This window comes from Engystomops pustulosus, chromosome 4 (assembly GCF_040894005.1).
Source record: "Engystomops pustulosus chromosome 4, aEngPut4.maternal, whole genome shotgun sequence".
Lineage (NCBI taxonomy): Eukaryota > Metazoa > Chordata > Amphibia > Anura > Leptodactylidae > Engystomops > Engystomops pustulosus.
In genome coordinates this window covers 12,235,739-12,255,051 of record NC_092414.1, presented here as the reverse complement: position 1 = coordinate 12,255,051, position 19,313 = coordinate 12,235,739, and the positions used below count along the sequence as shown (strand labels likewise).

General features: G+C 42.7%; 3 protein-coding genes across 14 annotated transcripts in view; 2 read left to right on the top strand and 1 right to left on the bottom strand.

Moving 5' to 3' along the window:
- The window catches only part of CNOT4 (CCR4-NOT transcription complex subunit 4), a 36,788-nt gene extending 33,673 nt beyond the window's left edge, over positions 1-3,115 (top strand). For all 11 annotated transcript variants that reach the window (XM_072145159.1, XM_072145158.1, XM_072145161.1 and 8 more), the window contains one exon: positions 1,083-3,115. In XM_072145159.1, the coding sequence (XP_072001260.1) occupies positions 1,083-1,387 (305 nt within the window). In that variant the 3' untranslated portion in view covers positions 1,388-3,115. The remainder of the gene's footprint in view (positions 1-1,082) is intronic.
- Positions 3,116-5,906: 2,791 nt separating this feature from the next.
- The window catches only part of LOC140126068 (sushi domain-containing protein 3-like), a 17,215-nt gene continuing 3,808 nt past the window's right edge, over positions 5,907-19,313 (bottom strand). Inside the window, exons 1-4 of one of the 2 annotated variants that reach the window (XM_072145151.1) lie at positions 8,216-8,474; positions 7,086-7,280; positions 6,530-6,680; positions 5,907-6,148 (exon numbers count right to left, since the gene is read on the bottom strand). In XM_072145151.1, the coding sequence (XP_072001252.1) occupies positions 5,998-6,148; positions 6,530-6,680; positions 7,086-7,280; positions 8,216-8,444 (726 nt within the window). In that variant the 5' untranslated portion in view covers positions 8,445-8,474 and the 3' untranslated portion in view covers positions 5,907-5,997. Of the gene's footprint in view, positions 6,149-6,529; positions 6,681-7,085; positions 7,281-8,215; positions 8,475-19,313 lie in introns of those variants that run through there. The other variant, XM_072145153.1, reaches the window with a different exon arrangement.
- LOC140126067 (solute carrier family 23 member 1-like) overlaps positions 18,906-19,313 on the top strand; it is a 15,386-nt gene continuing 14,978 nt past the window's right edge. Inside the window, exon 1 of the mRNA XM_072145150.1 lies at positions 18,906-19,214. Coding sequence (XP_072001251.1) covers positions 19,155-19,214 — 60 coding nt within the window. The 5' untranslated portion in view covers positions 18,906-19,154. The remainder of the gene's footprint in view (positions 19,215-19,313) is intronic.

Here is a 19,313-nt window from a genome sequence, read left to right as displayed (position 1 = left end):
GTAGAATGAAAGAAATGTTTGTATGTTTTTTTTTTTTGTTTGTTTTTTTAGTTTATTTTTGTGTATTTTTTTTTTGTGCTGTAAATATTGCATAAAATTGTTGTTTCTATAATATATCATTGTTCTTAAAGGATTGTGCAAGTTTAAAAATATATATATATCCCAATACACTTTTCAATATAGGCGGGACAATATGTGTCCGCAACAGCCAATCCCTCCCTTCCTCCCTCCCTTTCTTACTCCATTCACCTCCTTTCCTCCCTCACCCTTCCCCTCACACTTCCTCCCCTCCTCCCCCTTTCTTACTTCCTCTTCCCTCCCTCCCTCCCCCTTTCTTACTTCCTCTTCTCTCTCTCTCTCTCTCTCTCTCTCTCTCTCTCTCTCCCTCCCTCCCTCCCCCTTTCTTACTTCCTCCTCCCTCCCTCCCTCCCCCTTTCTTACTTCCTCTTCTCTCTCTCCCTCCCCCTTTCTCACTTCCTCCTCCTCCCTCCCTCCCCCTTTCTCACTTCCTCCTCCTCCCTCCCTCCCCCTTTCTCACTTCCTCCTCCTCCCTCCCTCCCCCTTTCTCACTTCCTCCCTCCCCCTTAATTTCCTGCTTCCTTTGAACAAAAGGTTCTCGGACATGGTGGTTCTTGGTATTTACAATGATTCTGTTTGATCAATTCTGGAAAACCCATTGGAGGCCGGAGCTGTGGGGAGGGGGGGGGATTATCGCATGACCTGCTTTGACCAATCCAAATCCCCTTGTGAGGTCAACCGAAGTTCTGACCATTGATTGGCCAAGGTGGGTCCCTGGGCCTTCTGCCTGGGGGGTGCAGGTGCTGCTGAGACACTGGAAAGGGGAACAGGGCCAAACACTCAATGGGTTTTCCTGAATTCCTGTAAAACTAAGGAGGAGACTTAAGGCCGTCACCGAAAAACGAGAATATTTCCTAAAAAAATATAATTTTGGCAAAATTGAAGCTTTGTTGAACGTAATGTAAAAAGTTAAAGAAATTCTTGAATAATAAGGGGCGGGGGGGGTTCTAATATTTTTATATTTTATTTTTTATTATTATTGTCTTTTTTTTTTTTTTTTAAAGGCATCCCATCCTCCACCGGAAATGGTTTAGAACCTCTGCAAGATGACAATCCACCCCACTGGTTAAAATCCCTGCAGGCCCTGACAGAGATGGACGGCCCCAGCAGCTCTCTACCCCCCCACCACCCCCATAACAATCTATTCAGCACACAGATCCCCCTACACAGAGCAAATTGGAGCCCCTACCCTCCCCCGACAAACCCCGCCAGTTTCCACTCCCCTCCCCCAGGCTTTCAGACAGCCTTCAGACCCCCAACCAAAACCCCCACAGATCTACTACAGAGCTCAGCCCTGGACCGCCATTGAAGATACCAAGGGACACTTTAGAAATTTTGGGGAATTCTCCACCCCCCCTTCCCTTTCAAAACCCGATGTCAAAAAATCAAACCCTCAGTGTTTTTTTTCCTTCTCATACAAATCCTTCTCCAGAATTCTACAAGAATCTTGGTTTACAATGTGGAGGGGGCGGGGCGTGGTCCACTGACCCCGCCCCCTTCAAATAACCGACCACCGACCGATTCGAGATTCCGTCATCTGTTGCCGTGCTGAAGTTCATTTTGATGAAGTGACTTGTTTTTTTTTATGTTTTCACATCGGAAAAAAAAAAACACCAACAAGTTTCCTGAACCCGAGAGAGAGAGAAAAAAAATAATCATTGATCTGCTGCGTCAGAATATTTTTTTTTTTTTTTTTACTACAGAAAAAAATAAAATGAAAGCTTAATATTTAAAAAAATAAATAAATAAATAAATGATTTAACAGCTAGTTGCAAAGTAGCGGGAAAAAAAAATTAATCTTGTAAAAAAAAAATTTGACAATTAGGGGGGGTGAGAAATAGAAAAACTAACGCGATCAGTAACCCGATAGGAGGGCGGGGAAAGCACCGGGGAAAAAAAATATATATATATTAAAAAATGCAATTTAGTAAATTTTTGAAAATGTGTTTAATTTTTGGTCGAGCTTTGCGATGGAACACGTAACATTTCACGCTTTATTTTCTTCAGGACCAAAGGAGGGGTGGGTGGGGGGGTCTGGATTTAGGAATGCTGGGGAAAAAAAAATATTAAATATATATTTAAGGACCCCTCTGGCGTTGAAGGGGTTAAGGCAAAAAAAAAAGTGGCAACTTTTTGAATTTTTTTTTTTTTTGTATAAACTTTATCGCAACGTTTGCCATAGTTACAGCGGTGCTTTCCAAAGGGATGAGCAGGAGCAGCAGGCAATGATTTAAAAAATTTTTTAAAAAACTTGGCAGGATTTAAGGAGAGGGGAAAAAAAAAAAATTGTGAGATTTGGAGCCGACAACAAAAAAAAATATTAAAATTCATCCATGGCTTTTCCGAGAATTTTTTTTTTTTTTTTTATCAGTGCAAACTTGATGATTTCGTTATACTCTTTGTTCTTTTTTGAAGATCTGTGAAGGTGTTGGTGGTGTAGTCGCTTCCTGCCGTTCTCTCGTCTTGAGTTGGGGAGGGAAAAAAAATTTAAAAATTCCAGATAATCCCGGAATGTTCCAATCATCATGGATAAATCTATGCTGCTTTCCCTAGACCGGTGGGTCTTTGCACAAAAGTGGGTTTTTTTTTTTTTTTTTTGCTGCGTTCTTCACAAGTCACTACTTGAAATCTTTGGAAATCCGAAAAAAAAAACGGCAGCCATTTTTTCTCTCCAAAAACAATCCAACTTTTTGTTTTTTTCAAAAATAAAAAAATTTCCATCCTAAACCGTGACCTGGGATTTACAGCTTCAAGGAAAAAAAATGTGTGATTTTTGTCGAGTCACTTTCAGGCGTTTTCCGATCCATCTTCTGAAATTTTTCTGTTATTAATATCCACAGTATTGAAGAAAACAAAAAATAATAATAATAATCGGGAAGCGGAGAAGAAGAAGAGAAGGGGGAAAAAAAAGAAATAAATATATGACGATTTAAAACCTGGTTATAACCTGACGCTAAAAACTAAACCAAGAAAATGTACCTCTGTCTTCAGAATTAAAAACTAAAATCTTAAATAAAACAGAAAACTTGATGATAAATCGGTTTGTGGAATTTTTTTATTTATTTTTTTTATTATATAGGAGCCGGTGGTGTAGAACTGGACATCAGACACCGCAGCAGCATTGTTAGATGCGGTAATCCTCAGATAATACAGTGTGGATATATAAATACACTGTAGGGACCTGTACTCACAGCAGCATAGGCATGTGTAGTATTTTCCAGATAATACATTGTGTGGGGACCTTTACTTGCAGCAGCATAGGCATGTGTGGTGTTTCCCAGATAATAACTTGTATGGGGACATTTACTCACAGCAGCATAGGCATGTGTAGTATTTTCCAGATAATACCTTGTGTGGGGACCTGTACTTGCAGCAGCATAGGCATGTGTAGTATTTTCCAGATAACATTGTGTGAGGACCTGTACTCGCAGCAGCATAGGCATGTGTGGCATTTCCCAGATAATACCTTGTGTAGGGACCTGTACTCGCAGCATAGGTATGTGTAGTATTTTCCAGATAATACATTGTGTAGGGACCTGTTCTTGCAGCAGCAAAGGCACGTGGAGTACTAACCAGATATTAAACACCATAGAGACCACAGCAGCCTAGTATTATTTACCATATAATACACTGTGTGGGGACATATACTCACAGCAGCATATACATGTGTTGTATTATTTCCCTGATTAATACTGTGTGGGGACCTGTACTCCCAGCAGCATAGTCATGTATAGTAGTTCCCTGATGATACACTCTGGGCACATGTACTCACAGCAGTATTTATCAGATAATACATTATGTTGGGACATATACTCACAGCAGCATAGGCATGTGTAGTATTTCCCTGATAATACACTGTGTGGGACATATACTCACAGCAGCATAGGCATATGTAGTATTTCATTGATAATACACTGTATGGGGACCTGTACTCACAGCAGCATAGTTGTGTGTAGTATTTCCCTGATAATACACTCTGGGCACATGTATTTGCAGCAGTATTTACCGAATAAATATCTGGTAAATACTATCAGCAGTATTTGCCAAACAATACACTGTGTGAGGACATATACTCACAGCAGCATAGGCATAGGTAGTTGGTATTTCCCTGATAATACTGTGTGGGGACCTGAACTCACAGCAGCATAGTCGTATATAGTATTTCCCTGATGATACACTCTGGGCACATGTACTTGAAGCAGTATTTAGCAGATAATACATTATATGGTGACATATACTCACAGCAGCATAGGCATAGTCATCTGTAGTATTTCCCTGATACACTCTGGGCACATGTACTCACAGCAGTAGTTACCAAATGATACATTATGTGGGAACATACACTCACAGCAGCATAGGCATGTGTTGTAGTATTTCCCTGATAATACTGTGTGGGGACCTGTACTCGCAGCAGCATAGTTGTGTGTAGTATTTCCCTGATAATACACTCTGGGCACATGTATTTGCAGCAGTATTTACCGAATAAATATCTGGTAAATACTAGCAGCAGTATTTGCCAAACAATACACTGTGTGAGGACATATACTCAAAGCAGCATAGGCATGGGTAGGTAGTATTTCCCTGATAATACTGTGTGGGGACCTGAACTCACAGCAGCATAGTCATGTATAGTATTTCCCTGATGATACACTCTGGGCACATGTACTTGAAGCAGTATTTAGCAGATAATACATTATATGGTGACATATACTCACAGCAGCATAGGCATAGTCATCTGTAGTATTTCCCTGATACGCTCTGGGCACATATACTCACAACAGCATAGGCATGTGTTGTAGTATTTCCCTGATAATACTGTGTGGGGACCTGTACTCGCAGCAGCATAGTTGTGTGTAGTATTTCTCTGATGATACACTCTGGGCACATGTACTCGCAGCACCATAGGCATGTGTAGTATTTCCATGATAATACACTGTGTGGGACATATACTCACAGCAGCATAGGCATATGTAGTATTTCACTGATAATAAAGTGTGGGGGGACCTATACTCACAGCAGCATAGGTATGTGTAGTATCTCCCTGATAATACTGTGTGGGGACCTGTACTCACAGCAGCATAGGTATGTGTAGTATCTCCCTGATAATACTGTGTGGGGACCTGTACTCACAGCAGCATAGGTATGTGTAGTATCTCCCTGATAATACTGTGTGGGGACCTGTACTCACAGCAGCATAGGTATGTGTAGTATCTCCCTGATAATACTGTGTGGGACATATACTCACAGCAGCATAGGTATGTGTAGTATCTCCCTGATAATACTGTGTGGGGACCTGTACTCACAGCAGCATAGGTATGTGTAGTATCTCCCTGATAATATTGTGTGGGGACCTGTACTCACAGCAGCATAGGTATGTGTAGTATCTCCCTGATAATACAGTTTGTGGAGACCTGTACTCACAGCAGCATAGGTATGTGTAGTATCTCCCTGATAATACAGTGTGTGGAGACCTGTACTCACAGCAGCATAGGTATGTGTAGTATCTCCCTGATAATATGGTGTGGGGACCTGTACTCACAGTGGGACACCTTTCTACAAGAACATTACAATACTGGACCAATAGAAAACCAACAGTGTTGACTGCATCATAGATGCCTCTGCTGCAGGGAGTACAGGTCCTCACATACTGTATTACTGTTCTCTGACATTCTGTATTATAAAAGCTGAACACAGTGATGCAAATGAAGCCGAAAGGCGCATGCACCGTGTGATCAGTTTCCATTGTAGGAAGGCGCTAACTCTAGGGGGCCCTGAAATTCTAGTAGGGGGCGGGGTAATTATTGCGCAATAAGACTTTTTTTTTTTTTTTTTTTTTAACTTTATTTAGTTTTTACAAAAATTCTCCCCTGTCTGTACGACTATTGTATATTCTAATCCTATTCGAGTAATTGATTTTTTTTACGTTTGAAATCCGCAATTTTCAAACCCGTTTGGGCCCTTAAAGGCGACAGAACTGTAGAGTGCGGACTCCCTGAGGCTGTAAGAGAGGGTGCTTCTGCTAATGACTCGCTCCGGGGTCTCCATGGGGAATCCTGGCCTGGGATCGCTCCTGCGGAAAACAAGTAAGGAATTAAAATAAGATAATTTTGTATCTTTTATTTCATCCCTTGTGGAAACTTATTAACTTTGTCTATGTTCACAGGGTCCGAGAGGAGAAGCTCCACCCCCCCCCCCCCTCACAGGTAGAGAGAATCCGTTATAGAATCTTTTGTGACTCGTTACAAAGTTGCACTTAAGTTTATACGCGATTTGTAAGTGTTTGATGCCAGAACCGGAATTTAGGAAATATCTTCTTAAAGGGGCGGGGCTTAAAGGGTCATTCCACAGAGATCTCCCCCATATTGTTGTATAATATGATAGAAATGTAGAAAAGAAAATTTGTCTATTGTATGTGACACATAAATGTAAAATCAGTTGGGGGATCACTTACCTGCTACCAGGCTCCGCCCCCTCTAGGCTGTGCTGTCGCTCGCGGACGCAGCAGACGGTGAAGGCGACGAACATGGTGAGGATTATGAAACAGCTGACCATGGAGATGATGACCGCCAGACGGAAACCTTTATGAGCCGCCGGTGAGATGCCTGATGGAAAGACAGAGAGTATTTTTAATAAATAGTCAAGGGGGTTGGTCCTGCATTAGGGACTGGTGATGGCCCCTCCCACAGGGAGAAACCTAGTCAGAGGTCTTTAATAGCACCAGCAAACTGCTACCCTGCACTGTACTGATGAGGGGCAACTACCCAGAAACTGTTCTCTACTAGTAAGTGACGTTTTATGGCTCTTTAAAGGGTCGGACGTTGACTTACAGCTAAGATGTGTCTAAACACTGTTCTCGTTATTTCAAAACTTGTAGCAGGGAGCGTTATCTCTATGTTCTTTACAGCATTTAGGGGTCTCTACAAGCAGAAACTGTACCCCCATCTTATAGGTACACACCAGGCAGACCTTACTAGACAACCCCTTTAAATATCATTAAACCTCCTTACCCTGACATTGGGGCTCCTGATGACTCCACCGGAGGCCGTCTCCTCTCTTCTGACATCTCAGCTTGTAATGTCCCAGGAGCTGGAATCCTTCCTGGCAGCGGAACAAAGCCACCGAACCCAAGGAACGTTCTGCAGCTTCAAATATGTGGAAAGATCCACCAGGGGGCGCTATGAGTGCAGGACACAGCGCCGGTGCTGCAACACAAGGGAAGGCAAAGCTCTCACTAGTCCAAACACACTTACTTATCGGATGCTATATATATATATATATACATATATATATATGCAAAAAAAATAGAGTTCAAGACTGCACAGCTTTATGGAACCCCTAAGGAGAGGGGGGTGCAGAGCCCGCCAAGGTCCTGGCATGGTCCTTATTCTACCTTTGGAATTCTACCTTTGGAGTGCTGCTCGCTTTTTCCTATATATATATATTTTATTTATTTTATTTATTATTTATTATTTATTTTATTTATTATTTATTATTATTTATTTTATTATTTATTTATTTTATTTATTTATTTTAGTTATATATTTTAATTATTTATTAAAATATATAACTTTAAAAAAGTTATTATTTTTTTTGTTCAAGAAAAATTCATTCAAATGTTGATTCTATGAGGGAACACATACAAAAAAAAAAATCACATCTATGATCTATAGATTTATATATTTTGGGTAATCCAAAATCAAATTGAATGGCACAATATTTCCTAAAACTAAAAGATTTTAATTCTTTAAAAAAAAATACACCAAAACTAATATTCTGTTTAGTAACAAATATCCTTCTCCATCCAAAAATAGTTATTTTTTTTTTTTAATGTTACTTTAGGTTCCATGATAAAAGCAAATTTTTATTAGGAAAAAAAAACACTGTCACATTTGCTTAATTTTAAATGTGCTGCACAGAAAGGGTTAATAAAAGTTCACCAGTAGGATATAGGTAACCCCGAAATTCTGCTATTACAAAAAATTTAGGCGCCATATGGATATAGTTTGAGCTTGTGGAAGGATGAAAAACTGAGAAAACGTGTAAAACGAGTGCAGGTATTAGGGGTTAACGATTGCGATCGTTAACCACATTTTGGGTTTGTTTAGCCAATGATTCGTCTCCCTACGTCCAGCCTTACCTGAGGCGTTATTAGGGACGGGTATCGCCGCGTCCTGCGTCTTATTTGCATCCTCTGCGGCTCCAAATGGGTTAATTCCGGGTAAAATCACAAAGATCATAGACACTGTAATGGGCGTCATGTTACTTTTAAGGTCCTCCTGATGATGTACCAGGTCCCTCAGCATCTCCCATCTTGTCACCGATGAGCAGGTGTCCTTGGGTGCTGTAATATCACTCGCCTTAGCCATGACCCATCTCCATCTGTTTAATACCCGCTCCTTAATACAGGCCGACGCCCACATAATCCTCCCCATCAGATCTGAAGACTTTCATATTAGAATTTCAATCTAGGACAATGTGGCCCAGATTGTTGGGTACTGACCCAGTTTTCTACCTTAAATTTTCGGCTAACACTTCAGAATAAGTTTTGATTAGTAAGTCGTTATAGGACTTGTATGCTGCAGTGTTTAGTAGTTTTTCTAGTTGGAGTTGGTGGCTGGGGACTAGATGCTATCATGTCTCCCATACACGGCACATGGAAAGTAGAGGAAAACCTGCCTGATTATTCAGCAGAATCCTATAGTATATTATGTAGAAGTATTGATTAAAGGACTCTGGGTAAGATAGAAAACTCACTATTAGCTCCAGTAGCCTCTGTTTGTACACGTTTCTGTCCCCTGTCACTAATAAGCATCATCTGGTCATGCTGAATGTTATAGAGATGTGAATAAAGTACTTTGGGTTGGTAATAAAGCATTTGTGGTGAAATAAAGAAAACTCACTAATACCTCCAGCAGCCTCTATCGGTGCCTGCATGTCTCCTCTATGACTCGTAGAACGTACAGGACATTATAGAGAACCACTGACCTGTAGTGATGTGAATAAATTACTTGGGGTGAGCTAGAAAACCTACTATTATCTCCAGCAGCCTGGTTTTCTTGTCTCATTTATCAACGGTGCCATATAGGATCTTATTCACATCAGTAGAGTTTAGCAATTCTCTATAAAGTAGATGCGGTTAGATAGAAAACTTAGTGTTTCAGCAGTTTTTTTTTTTTATAAAGGTTACTATAGAGAAGTACTGCCCTTCACTGATGTGATTGAAGGTCTTTGGGTACGGTAGAAACTTACTATTATCTCCAGCAGCCTCTTTCTGTGCTATGCTCCTCCTCTATCATTCACAAGTATTCACATGTTTCTTCACTGACCTGCATGAGCAGGATCATAGAGAAAAATATAGTAATGTGTCTAAAGTATTTGGGGTGAGAGACAACTTACTTTTATCTGCAGCAGTCTTTATCTTTAAATGTGGGTCTACTCTTTTAATTTAGAAGACTCAGTGGGGTCATAAAGGAAATTTATATAAAAGTACTGATGTGGATTAAGCTCTTGTGGTGAAATAGAAAACTTACTATTATGCCCAGCATCCTCCGTCACTCACATGCATCAGAAGGATCATATAGATGATCACTTTTGTGAATAAAGTACTTGAGGTAAAGTAGAAGACTTATTATTATCACCAGCAGCCTCTGTTTATGCCAGTGTCTTGTGTCACTTATGAACTGGGTCATATAGGACATTATAGAGAGTTACTAGACTGCACTAATGTGAATAAAGTCATGTGCTTCGATAGAAAACTTACTATTCTCTCCTACTGCTTCTGTCTATTCCCATGTGTCTTCTATATCACATCACAAGAACTGACATCTATTGATGGGACTATAGAATTTGTGGTGAAATAGAAAACCCACTACTAGCTCCAGCAGCTACGTTGCTCCTCTATTGCTCAAAAGCATCAGTAGAAACTGACCTGTTCTAATGTGATGGAAGCACTTAAGTGTGAGATAGAAAACTTACTATTATCTGCAGCATAATGCCTGTGAATGCATTTCTGCTGCTTTTTTTTTTCTCCACTCCTCCTGTTCCTATGCGCATAAGTTATCTGATACTTCATTAATCTCAGAATCCATCTTGGGCAGACCAAGGCGGATTCAGCAGAATTTTCAGAGCAAGTTTAGGGTGTAGTAGGGACACAGAGTAACACAGAGAAGCTGTGGGCGTGATCTGGGGCGTGGCTTCCCTCTGATTACAGCTGCCCTCCCTATGTGTAATGCTTTATATCACCTGCGGGGGAGCTGTGGGAGGATTATAAACCCCCATTTTATGGGGTGTAGTAGTTTTTGTTTCCCTCTTTCAGTGAGAACCTGCAGCAGGATTACTCCTAATCCCCGGTATTACGAAGAGACTTGTGCTCCTTCGCTCCAGATCACCAGCGAGTGGGAATTATCGCTCTCGGCTTGTTTTTCTCGGCCAGATTTAAAGGGATTTCGGATTGTTCTTTGCATGGAAAGTAATCTTACTTATAGGACGTAATCCAGGATCGGCCTCGGGAGAAGAGTCATTCCATTATGATACAAATGTGCCCAGTTAAAGGGGAAGTGACCCCGTCCCTTACAAATGTAAAATTCTAAAAGATTCTTAAAGGGGAAGTCCTGTCCATTACATATTGTTATACTGATGTGGTCACTATGGTAATGTAAAAATCCTTGATTTTATGGTTGTTTAGTCTTTAAGTATCCCACAGCTGACCTCTGTTGACCTCTTAAGTCATCAGATTCACCTGACTAGGAACCTCTTCCTTTCCCATATATGGTCCATTCAGTGCCTACAAATCCCGGTACCTCACCCCTTCCAGCGGGCATAACCCCCCCACTTTCATGGAGTCTATGCCCGGGCATCCTGCTCCTCTCTCTGGTGCTCCCATAGATCACATGAGTGAACAGGAAAATGAGCCCCCAAATAATCCCCCAATGCTAAGGCACCTTCACCAACTAGAAGTTTCCTTAGCAATAGAGTGTCCTGACCTCAGCTTGTGCTGCCTGCCCTTACCTGCTTCCTGGATCTCAGATTCCATAAGATTTCTGCCTGCCCTGACCATAACTGCTTCCTAAATCTCTGATTCCACCCAAAATCTGCCTGCTCTGACCTTACCTGCTTCCTGGATCAGCAATCCAATAAGAATTCTGCCTGCCCTGACCTTATCTGCTTCCTAAATCTCTGATTCCACCCAAATTTTGCCTTCCTTGACCTTGCCTCCTTCCTGCATCTCCAATTCCACAAGAATTCTGCCCTGACCTTACCTGCTTCCTACCTCTCCAATTCCATTAAAATTCAGTCTGCCCTGAGCTTACCTGCTTCCTACCTCTCCAATTCCATTAAAATTCTGCCTGCCCTGATCTTATCTGCTTCCTGGAACTCTAATTTCACATGAATTCCAGATGCCCTGAACTTAGCTGCTTCCTGGATCTCCAATTTTATTAAAATTCCACATGCCATTACCTTACCTGCCTCCTGGATCTCAAATTCCATAAGATTTCTGCCTGCCCTGACCACAACTGTTTCCTAAATCTCTGATTCTACCCAAAATCTGCCTGCCCTGACCTTACCTGCTTCCTGGATCTCTAGTTCCATAAGAATTCAGCCTGCCCTGACCTTACCTGCTTCCTGGATCTCTAGTTCCATTAAAATTCAGTCTGCCCTGACCTTACCTGATTCCTGGATCTCCAATTTCACATGAATTCCACCTGCTCTGAACTTAGCTGCTTCCTGGATGTCCAATTCCATTAGAATTCAGCCTGCCCTGACCTTACCTGCTTCCTAAATCTCTGATTCCACCCAAATTCTGCCTTCCTTGACCTTACCTATTTCCTAGATCTCCAATTCCATTAAAATTATGTCTGCCCTGCCCTTACCTGCTTCCTGTATCTCCAGTTCCATTAGAATTCCACCTGCCCTGACCTTACCTGCTTCCTGGATCTCCAATTTTATTAGAATTCCAGCTGCCCTGACCTTACCTGCTACATGGATCTCCAATTCCACATGAATTCCACAATCCCGGATTCTACTTTACAAACTATAGTCCACAGCCGCAGGCCACTCCATGCTTTGTCTTTCTCTACTCTACTTTGTCTGCTCTGACCTCAGCCTGTCTCCTGTCTGTCCCCTCAGTGCTACACCCTCCAGTGCATTTCCATCTGCCAGGACCGGGTGTCATCAAGAGGTAGCGACCAAGTCACCCCCCTGCAATGCAGTCCACAGCAATGTTTGGGGGTTGTAGAGTGAAAAATGGGGAGCTCACTTAGACAATTTCTTTCAGAGTGGCCTAAACACCAGATTGCTGACACATTGGGGCAGATTTACTTACCCGGTCCATTCGCGATCCAGCACCGCGTTCTGTGCGGTGGATTCACTAAGGTAGTTCCTCCGCCGTCCACCAGATGTCGCTGCTGCGCTGAAGTCCGCCGAGGTCCGCTGGAATGCACGAGCCTATACCTGGTGAAGGTAAGCCCGAGTCCCGCGACACAATTTTTTAAAAAAATGTGGCGGTTTTTCTGAATCCGTCAGGTTTTCGTTCGGCCACGCCCCCCGATTTCCGTCGCGTGCATGCCAGCGCCGATGCGCCACAATCCGATCGCGTGCGCCAAAATCCTGGGACAATACAGGGAAAATAGGCGCAAATCGGAAATATTCGGGTAACACGTCGGGAAAACGCGAATCGGGCCCTTAGTAAATGACCCCCATTGGGTCTACACAGAACTGACCAACTTAGAGTCCATATAGTACCCCATCCTCTGGAGCCCAGTGACATTGGACTGTTCCTTTAAATTTCCAGCAAAACGATTTACCAAAAAATTTACACCTACTTTTGGACCCAAAATGCATCTGAAAGCTACAATCCTGCAAAGTGCATGTAACTTTTGGTGGTGTTATCAGTCCCTAACGAGTGTAAGCTCTTGAGCTCACCGGAGGACGCACCCAATTCCCACATCCGCTGTATAATCTAATCCATGGACATCCCGTATTCCCCGGGGGCAGTGCATGGAGCGTCGTGGTCCACGGAAGCTCAGACACGTGAAGGGGGATACTACAGGGCACGAGTCTCCTGCTCAATGAGGAGCATGTGCTGGGCTATTACACTCACATGCTCGTCACCGCCGCCATGTGATTACACTCCGCTTAACCCTCGCACTGCCGGGAGTAAGAATCCATGGATGAATGATGGTACATTTTGTATGCAACAACACATAAAACAATGGTTGTAGCTTCTCCAGGTGCACTAGAGAGGGTGTCCTCACACTGCTGTGCACCTGGCTCCCTGCAGTGTTGCGTGCTTTCCCTGGAGAGATGTGTAATCGGACCTTTGTGTATGTTGTTAGTAGCAGCAGGACTGTAAAATATGGATTTTTTTAATTCCAGGATTGTACTGGGAGAGTGTCCTCACACTGATGTGCTCTGTACTCTCTGCAGGAAGAGTTAGATATTGTCCCTGGAGAGATGCATAATCATGTGTATGTTGTTAGTAGCAGCAGGACTGTGATATATGGATGTATATTCCAGGATTGTACTGAGGGAGTGTCCTCACACTGCTGTGCACCTGGCTCCCTGCAATGTTGTATGTTTTCCCTGGAGAGATGTGTAATTAGACCTTTGTGTATCTTGTTAGTAGCAGCAGGACTGTGAAATAAGGAATTGTATACCAGAATTGCACTGGGGTGGGGGGGCCCTCACACTGCTGTGCTCTGTGCTTTCTGTAGGCAGAGTTAGATATTGTCCCAGGAGAGATGCATAATCATTGTGTATGTTAGTTGAAGCCTGATTGTGATATATGGTTTTACATTTCGGGATTGCACTGGGGGTAGGGGGTGTCCTCACACTGCTGTACTCGGTGCGCTCTGCAGGAAGAGATAGATATTGTCTCAGTAGAGATGCATAATCATTGTGTATGTTGTTAGTAGCAGCAGGACTGTGATACATGGTTTTATATTTCAGGATTGTACTGGGGGGGGCGTGTCCTCACACTGCTGTGCTCTGTACTCATTGCATTAGACTCCTCTATGATTGACTGCTATACTATTAAATCAGAAACCTCCTAACCCTTTACTTCGCTCTCTGCATTGAGCCCCATCTTCTCTAACATCACAGCAGTGCGAGGACAATCCCACATCTACCTAATGTCCGTGACCACCAGTAGGGGGAGCTGTTGATCCATAAGGGGAACCCATGTCAAAATGGGAAGTGTCTCTACACAATCTGTAAACACTGATTAGACACTTAGTGTGTGTATAGGGATTTCCTACAAACAGCCACACCCAGCTGTCAATTTATTCCTATATTTCTAAGAGGAATAACAGAGGACCGGTACGACACAGAGATAATTGGTCATAGTGTGTAAGTGTTGCATTATGGGAAATGCAGACAGTTTCAGAACATATCAGGAGAGATGAGTGTTAATCTTTAAAGAACTCAAAACTAATGTTCTCTCTCATGAGCTCCCCCTAGTGGTGACACGAAGGAAAGATAAAATATTATATAAATAGAGATTGAAGCAAGCCTGATCTCTGTGCCTGGAAATCCACATATCTGACCTACAGAGCACAGATCATGTGGGTCCCTGTGATATGTGAGAGGAACTCTGTGCCCCAGAGTAATTAGATAACTTCCGATAATTAGATAACGAGCTCATTTCCTGACCTGAGACCCACCCTGTGTCCTTGACCAAAGCAGAGAAATATTAACTATTTGGGGATATGGTCCTAGCAGGTTATGCAACAGGGGTCCATACATCATTATATACAGGAGATCCCCAGGTTATACCGGCTGTACATATATCATTATATACAGAGTATCCCCAGGTTATACCGGCTGTACATATATCACTATATACAGGAGATCCCCAGGTTATACCGGCTGTACATATATCATTATATACAGGAGATCCCCAGGTTATATCGGCTGTACATATATCATTATATACAGGAGATCCCCGGGTTATACCGGCTGTACATATATCATTATATACTGGAGATCCCCGGGTTATACCGGCTGTACATATATCATTATATACTGGAGATCCCCGGGTTATACCGGCTGTACATATATCATTATATACAGGAGATCCCCGGGTTATACCGGCTGTACATATATCATTATATACAGGAGATCCCCGGGTTATACCGGCTGTACATATATCATTATATACAGGAGATCCCCGGGTTATACCGGCTGTACATATATCATTATATACAGGAGATCCCCAGGTTATACCGGCTGTACACATATCATTATATACAGGAGATCCCCGGGTTATAGCGGCTGTACATATATCATTATATACAGGAGATCCCCGGGTTATACCGGCTGTACATATATCATTATATACAGGAGATCCCCGGGTTATACCGGCTGTACATATATCATTATATACAGGAGATCCCCGGGTTATACCGGCTGTACATATATCATTATATACAGGAGATCCCCGGGTTATACCGGCTGTACATATATCATTATATACAGGAGATCCCCGGGTTATACCGGCTGTACATATATCATTATATACAGGAGATCCCCGGGTTATACCGGCTGTACATATATCATTATATACAGGAGATCCCCGGGTTATACCGGCTGTACATATATCATTATATACAGGAGATCCCCGGGTTATACCGGCTGTACACATATCATTATATACAGGAGATCCCCGGGTTATAGCGGCTGTACATATATCATTATATACAGGAGATCCCCGGGTTATAGCGGCTGTACATATATCATTATATACAGGAGATCCCCGGGTTATACCGGCTGTACATATATCATAATATACAGGAGATCCCCGGGTTATACCGGCTGTACATATATCATAATATACAGGAGATCCCCAGGTTATACCGGCTGTACATATATCATTATATACAGGAGATCCCCAGGTTATACCGGCTGTACATATATCATTATATACAGGAGATCCCCAGGTTATACCGGCTGTACATATATCATTATATACAGGAGATCCCCAGGTTATAGCGGCTGTACATATATCATTATATACAGGAGATCCCCAGGTTATAGCGGCTGTACATATATCATTATATACAGGGGATCCCCAGGTTATAGCGGCTGTACATATATCATTATATACAGGAGATCCCCAGGTTATACCGGCTGTACATATATCATTATATACAGGAGATCCCCAGGTTATACCGGCTGTACATATATCATTATATACAGGAGATCCCCAGGTTATACCAGACCCATATCATATTATTGTGGACACGTGGAGGAGATGTGATGTGATGTTATCTCCCTCCTTCCTATCATTGAATAGTGAGACGTTTGTTCCTAGTAGGGTCCGTGCTTCCTGCATGTAATAATCTCCCATGTACTTATGGGATCACAGAACTGATGTAAACCTTAGGCCGGCGGCACATGTGGTGTTTTGAACCAGTTTTTGGGACGTTTTTAAGCAGTCCGTTAAAAAAACCCATACGTTTTTGACCGTCACGGATGCATTTTCAAAAAACGAATGCGTTTTTTTTAACTGACTGCTTAAAAATGGCCCAAAAATTGGTTAAAAACGCCACATGTGACGCCGGCCTTAAAGAAACTCAGAATGCATCGGATCGATCTGTAAGATCTCACAGTATCACAGGGTCTGTCAAGTCCAACCTATAGGATTATCCAAATAGGTTTTATTCACCCTTAAGTCATCCAGATCCCTCCTGTGCATGTATAATGTATCCGCCATAACATCCTCCTGCGGCCAAGAGCTGCGCAGTCTCACTGCTGTCACAAGATTTGGAGACATAAAACATCATGTTTTCATCACTTTATCAACTTTTCTAAAAAATAAAAATAAATGCGACCACATTGTATTCAGATTCATGTGACTAAGGGCGGCAGCAGCGCACTATCCATTCACAAGATGCTCCACCGCAGTTACATGCTGCCATTATAGAGGTATCTACTATACATAGAGCTGAGCCGCTGTATCTAAGCTGCCATTATAGAGGTATCTACTATACATAGAGCTGAGCTGCTGTATCTAAGCTGCCATTAAAGAGGTAACTACCATACATAGAGCTGAGCCACTGTATCTAAGCTGCCATTATAGAGGTATCTACCATACATAGAGCTGGGCTGCTGTATCTAAGCTGCCATTATAGAGATATCTACCATACATAGAGCTGAGCTGCTATATCTAAGCTGCCATTATAGAGGTATATACCATACATAGAGCTGAGCCGCTGTATCTAAGCTGCCATTATAGAGGTAGCTACCATACATAGAGCTGTGCTGCTGTATCCAAGCTGCCATTAAAGAGATAGCTAACATACATAGAGCTGTGCCGCTGTATCTAAGCTGCCATTATAGAGGTATCTAAGCTGCCATTACAGAGGTATCTACTATACATAGAGCTGAGCTGCTGTATCTAAGCTGCCATTATAGATGTATCTACCATACATAGAGCTGAGCTGCTGTATCTAAGCTGTAATTATAGAGGTATCTACCATACATAGAGCTAAGCTGCTGTATCTAAGCTGCCATTATAGAGGTATATACCAGACATATAGCTGAGCTGCTGTATCTAAGCTGCCATTATAGAGGTATATACCAGACATAAAGCTGATCCGCTGTATCCAAGCTGCCATTATAGAGGTATCTACCATACATAGAACTGAGCTGCTGTATCTAAGCTGTCATTATAGAGGTATCTACCATACATAGAGCTGAGCTGCTGTATCTAAGCTGTAATTATAGAGGTATATACCAGACATATAGCTGAGCCGCTGTATCTAAGCTTCCATTATAGAGGTATCTACCATACATAGAGCTGAGCTGCTGTATAAGCTGCCATTACAGAGGTATCTGCTATACCTAGAGCTGCACTGCTGTATCTAAGCTTCTTATCTAACCCATTTGTAGATAAAGTATCACTACATTTTTAACATTATAGGCCCCATTTCTGAATCCAGGCGGTGTTGCCCATAACGACCAATCACAGAGCATCTTTCATTTCTTCAATGGCTGTGGAAATATGAAAGCTGCTCTGTGATTGGATTCATTGGGAAACCCGGCCTAGTTATAGTTTATGGGGCCTTTCTGGTTTTACCCTACGGGTGAACAGTCCCAAATAGTTCAGGATTGTTCCATATTTTCTGTAGCGACCCCGGCTAATATGTCGTGTCCTGGCGTCACAGTGGGCACCATGATTGGGGTCAGGGCAGTTTTGGGAAGGCGTCTTCCCATATGATAAAGTGACGTCACCTCCACCATTACTGTGCGATCCTTAGGCCGCGTTCACATGTGGCGTTTGTTTATGTGTTGTAAACACAATTTTATTGCATATACACTATGTAAACTTTCTCGTTAACATTACTTTACAATGCATTTCAGTGTATATATGTGATGTTAACGCGTTTGTTAACACAATGTAAACGCAATGTGTGTACACACCCTAGAGCAGCGATGGCGAACCTTTTAGAGACTGAGTGCCCAAACTACAACAAAGACCCACTAATTTATCGCAAAGTGCCAACACAGAAATTTAATTTGTGGTTTATACTCCCTTCTCTGTCACAGTTTTCATTGATACCAGCACCTGAGGACACCAATAAAGCAGAAAATAGTCCCAGGTAGAGCTGTCACTTTAAAATAGCTCTGTGCACAGCAAGTCCTGGGCTGTCTGGGACTGCAGGAAGATACCTGGAGTAATCTCTGGTGATGGCCTGAGTGCCCACAGAAAGGGCTCTGAGTGCCACCTCTGGCACCAGTGCCATAGGTTAGCCATCACTGCCCTAGAGGATGTCCATTAGCGCCCCCTATAGTTAAACTGAAATGAAATGACACTACCTGCGCCAATATGGCCGCAGGGGTTAATGGCGGTCAGATCTATAGGATTTCGGATGTATTAACCCTCGCTCTGGCTTCCAGGAAGAGACGGTCTCTCCGTAAATTAGAGTCAGATTGTGATAATTCCGCTCACATGAGTCTCGGCTCCCGTCCCCTTAAGTTCCTGGCTGAGCCGCCGCGTCCCATTCCATCCCCTGTCCTATGGTGTGATGTATCCGAGCTGAGGGGTCGCCGTGTGCCTGTCAGCTGCCTACAGGGGGATGACCACCACCAGCGAAGGGTCCGGGGGCTGCAACGGCCTGGATAAGACCCCATTCAAGGCAAGTTCCATCACCCCTGACCTGACCCTCAGCTTAAAGGGGAAGTCCATCTTAAAATAGACTTACGTATTAGGGGGGGGCATTGGGCTGGATCTAGTA